The sequence below is a fragment of the Echinops telfairi genome, unplaced genomic scaffold (assembly GCF_000313985.2).
Source record: "Echinops telfairi isolate 266 unplaced genomic scaffold, ASM31398v2 ScPeMD7_7420;HRSCAF=8458, whole genome shotgun sequence".
NCBI lineage: Eukaryota > Metazoa > Chordata > Mammalia > Afrosoricida > Tenrecidae > Echinops > Echinops telfairi.
The window spans coordinates 51,419,790-51,424,094 of NW_022111320.1; the positions used below are offsets into that span (position 1 = coordinate 51,419,790).

A 4,305-nucleotide genomic window follows, 5' to 3' on the forward strand; every position below is an offset into this window, starting at 1 on the left:
GCGCACGCACAGTTTCCTGCACTGCCATCCCCAGCCACCCCTGCTTGTGAATATTCATCGCCTTCATTACAGGCCTCCCTCCCCTGCTGAACTAAGAATAACTGCGGGCAGAGAAGGGGTTGCCAGCGGGGGAACCCTCTGCATCCCCTTCACCTACCAGACCCAGGACCCCAGGAAGCCTGCTGGGGGAAGCCCTGCTCCCTCCTTCCCCGCAGACACAGGACTTAGAGGAAGCAGGTCCAGCAGAGAAAGCAGGGGGCCCAGCTGGACCTGCCCCCCGCTGTGGGGACTCTGCACAGGCCTGCGGGTCCTGAGCCCCTCCCCAGGTCAAGAGGAAGTAGGCGGCTCCACGGGGGGGCCCCCAGTGCCCCATGGTAGGGAGCCTGCTCTGTGCCAAAGTCTTTGCGCTCAGCCAGGGCGGGTGCCGTTGGGGTGAAGACAGGGCAGTGGGGCCCCATGCCAGTGACTGCGGCTGCCCTGGCTACACCTGGCCTCTTGCCACCCCACCGGTTTATTAACCCTTTTAACCCCTGGGAAGCTGGCCCCGCCCTGAGCGTGGGAGCGCTAACCCCCCTGAGCTTCAATCCTTTGATGGTGTCCCGTGGTGGCCCCCACCGCCCTTCCCTTGGGACTCAGGGACTGGCTGGGCTGTGGTGAATCAGGGCTGTAGTTTTGAGTGTGGTCTCGCTCCCGCCCCCGTCCCCCACGCCCCACTTTCTCTCCCCACCCGGCCTGGGCAGGGGCTGGAAAGGGGCCACAGTGGGTCCCACTGGGCCGGCCAGGGGCCGGGGTGGGGCCTCCGGGAGGGCTTGGTGCCCGTCTGTCAAAGAGAGCTTGTAGGCAGGTGGTCCCTGAGCGCCCTAAGTGTGGTGCCCTGCTCTCTGTCTTTGGCAGAGCTGAAGGCCACAGGGACTGCCCACTTCTTCAACTTCCTGCTCAACACCACCGACTACAGAATCCTGCTCAAGGACGAGGACCAGGACCGCATGTATGTGGGCAGCAAGGACTACGTGCTGTCCCTGGACCTGCACGACATCAACCGCGAGCCCCTCATCGTAAGGAAGCAGGGTGTGGGGGATGAGGGTGCTGGGGGTCCCGCCCAGCTGGGACAGCCCTTGAGCCTCATGTCTCTGGCAGATCCACTGGGCTGCGTCCCCACAGCGCATCGAAGAGTGCGTGCTCTCAGGCAAGGACAGCAACGTGAGTGCGTGTGGGGCAGGAGGGGCTGGGCCCAGGTGACCCCAGGCCCAGGGCCGGCCGTGGTCCAGCAGGCACCTGGCCACCCCCACAGCTCTCCCTCTGGTCCCAGGGCGAGTGCGGGAACTTCGTCAGGCTCATTCAGCCTTGGAACCGAACACACCTGTATGTGTGTGGGACGGGCGCCTACAACCCCATGTGCACCTATGTGAACCGAGGCCGGCGGGCCCAGGTAAGACTCGCCCACCTGGCCCCCTGCTGACTGGGAGACCAGAGGGAAGGTAGACTTGAACCCCAGTCCTGCCCCTTCCCAGCCTGGGGGCCTTGGGCAGGTGACTTGACTCACCTGTCTGCCTCTCCGAGGGCTCACCTGAAAGTGGGGCCTTTCTCACAGGTCCGTGTGAGAGGACTCCCAAGCTCTCAGCCCCGTGTCTGGCACGCACTGGGCACTCACCCCGCAGTTCTCTGCAGCCAGGTCAGAGGGCCTGGCCGGGCTCCAGTGTCAGGAGTCTGGGTCAGCTTCCACCCCGTGGCCTGGGGAGAGCCACCTTCCCCCCCTGGGTCCAGGAAGCTGGGGAGCTGCCTCCACCCAGCTCTGCCCTACCTACCCTGCCTGCTTCTGCCCTTTTCTGTTTCCACGTGAGCATGCTTGCAAGGTAGTGCCACCCACGGGGCACGTGGGAGAGGACTGGATGGACAGCTGAGTGTGCAGGTGTGCGAGCCTATGTGCGCATGTGCACATGTGCGTGCATATGCGTGTGCCTGTTGTGTGTGGTGTGAGAGGCTGGCAGCCCGGGCCCGCTCCCCCAGCCCCCGCCCCGACAGCTTGAACTCCTGTTCCTCATCTCCTAGGCCTCGCCGTGGACCCAGATGCAGGTGGGGAGAGGCCGCGGCAGCCGAGCCACAGATGGTGCCCTCCGCCCGACACCCAAAGCCCCACGCCAGGTGGGCCTCATCCCTCCAGGTCTTTCCAGGGGGCCCTGCCTGAGCTGCACTCACCCTGGGCCCCTGGTCCACCAGGAATGTGCACAGGGGCCAGCTTCTCAAGGTCTTTCCCCCTGCAGGGCTCCGGGCTCAGGAAGCATTCCCTGCTGGGTACCTCCCCATCCCCCAGGCTTGGGGGCAGGGGGGTCCTCCGTGTGAGCCCTGTGGGCAGGGTGTCTTGGAGCCATCAGGTGGGGAGGCTCTGATCCACACCTCCCAGGCCCTTTGGGGAGACAGATGAGCACACACGAGGGCTCTCAAGGCCACACCTGGCTTGGGTGCCCATGTGTGCCCATGGCCTGTGCACCCAGCTGGACACACCACTCTCAGGTGCCCATAAGGATCGCTCAGTGGGCACAGGCCCTCTTCCCCTGGGCTGGGAGGGACAGAGGTGTCTCTGGGGCTGGGCAGGGGCGGGCAGCGGACAGGGGCTGCCAGTGAGTGCTGAGCCAGTGGAGGTGCCAGGCGTGCTGCCGAGTGGAGTGAGTGAGCCCAGGCGGGGCGTGTGTGTCTGGCGTGAGCGGTGGTTCTGAGTGCTGCCCTAGTGTGTGCTGAGTGTGCTTGCAGCCCCTCTGTTTGCAGAGCGCCCTTTCCCACCCATCCCTGCCGCCTGCTGCCACCTCCGCCTCTCTCCACCCTTGTCCTTGCCCCCCCCCCCACCGTGAGCTCATCCTGACCCCCCCTGCCGATGTCAGCAGCCTCCCGCCCAGCATCTTCAGGGCTAGGCTGGGTGGCACGGGACACTTGGTGTGGTCTGTGTGGCCCAGGATAGAGCCCCCTCAACTCGTGACACCCTGGGGAGACCTGTGCAGCTGGGGGCTCTTCCAGGGGGCAGGGAAAAGCCACAGCCTACTGGTCATCTCTGAGACCCACAGGTAGGGTATAAAGCCTGGGGACACAGTGACTGGCACCCCAGGCCCTCAGTCAATGCCCTGCGTCCATCGGGTCTCTGGACCTCCTTGCCCACGTTTGTGGTCCTGGGCAGAGACTCCTGGGCCAGTGGCACAGAGAGGCCTCATCCTAACATTATGCCACTCTCATCCCCGAGGGAGAGCACCCCCCACCCACCCCCAACTGATCTTGACATCTCCTGGCTGGTTGGTGTTCCAGCTCAAGGAGATACGGGAGGGTGGTGCTGGGGGGCCCCTCAGGATGTCCCTACAGGCTGCCACCTATCCTTCCTGGCTGTAGGACCAGCTGGGATGGTGCTGAGCCCCGCTCTGCCCTGCAGGATTATATCTTCTACCTGGAGCCTGAGAGACTCGAGTCAGGGAAGGGCAAGTGTCCGTACGACCCCAAGCTGGACACGACCTCAGCCCTCATCAGTGAGTGCCCTGCACAACCCGGGGTCTGGGGGTGAGCTGGTGTGACCCCTGCCTCAGGGTGGGGGTGGAGGGCCAATGATTACTCCAGGGCAGAGGACAAAAACCAGGTCCCAGAGGCCCCCAATCTGACAGAGAGTGGGAGAGAAAAGAACAAGGCAGACCCCAGGTGTTGACCTGGTATGGCAGTTCTGTGCAGCCCAGGTAGGGAGACAGAGGGACCTATCCCAGCCTGGATGCATACTGTGGCCACATGCTGCCCACAGGTCTGGACTGGGGTGGTATAGGGGGCATGTCCCAGTGTGTCTGAGAGACACAACAGGCCCACCAGTGGGAATTTCCAGCCCTGTGACCAGCTGGGGAGGACACGTTGCTGTGCTAGGCAGGTGTCTGCCCTCAGGAGCAGCTGCTGCTCCCTGGCGCAGGTCGGGCGAGCCCCCACTGACCCCAGCCCCTGCACTCTGCCAGGCACTGTGCCACCTCTAAGTCTGGGAAAGGCCCCTGGGCAGGGGCTGCCATGACCCTCCCCACTGGGCTAGTGGGCAGGCTCACTTCGTGGCGGGGCCCAGAACCAGGCCCAGCGCACACAGCTAGTGTAACAGTGGAGGGAACAGGGCCTGCCCTGGGGAACAGACAGGGAGTGGTGTGCTAGAGCCAGTGGCTCCGTGGTTATAGCTTCAGGATCACTGTGAGCCACTTGTCAAATACAAATATTGTTAAAAGTTAAATTATTTAAATTCACAAGTGAACAGAATTTCTTTAAAACAATGGTAGCAAAAGTGGCGATACCAGGAAGGGAAGG

The 4,305-nt window shown here is 63.6% G+C and overlaps 1 protein-coding gene across 1 annotated transcript in view; it reads left to right on the plus strand.

Annotated features, from left to right (window-relative positions):
* Positions 1-4,305, plus strand: part of SEMA3F (semaphorin 3F) — a 22,526-nt gene that overhangs the window by 11,483 nt on the left and 6,738 nt on the right. The window contains exons 2-6 of the mRNA XM_004715236.2: positions 895-1,055; positions 1,138-1,200; positions 1,310-1,429; positions 2,050-2,142; positions 3,413-3,529. Coding sequence (XP_004715293.1) covers positions 895-1,055; positions 1,138-1,200; positions 1,310-1,429; positions 2,050-2,142; positions 3,413-3,529 — 554 coding nt within the window. The remainder of the gene's footprint in view (positions 1-894; positions 1,056-1,137; positions 1,201-1,309; positions 1,430-2,049; positions 2,143-3,412; positions 3,530-4,305) is intronic.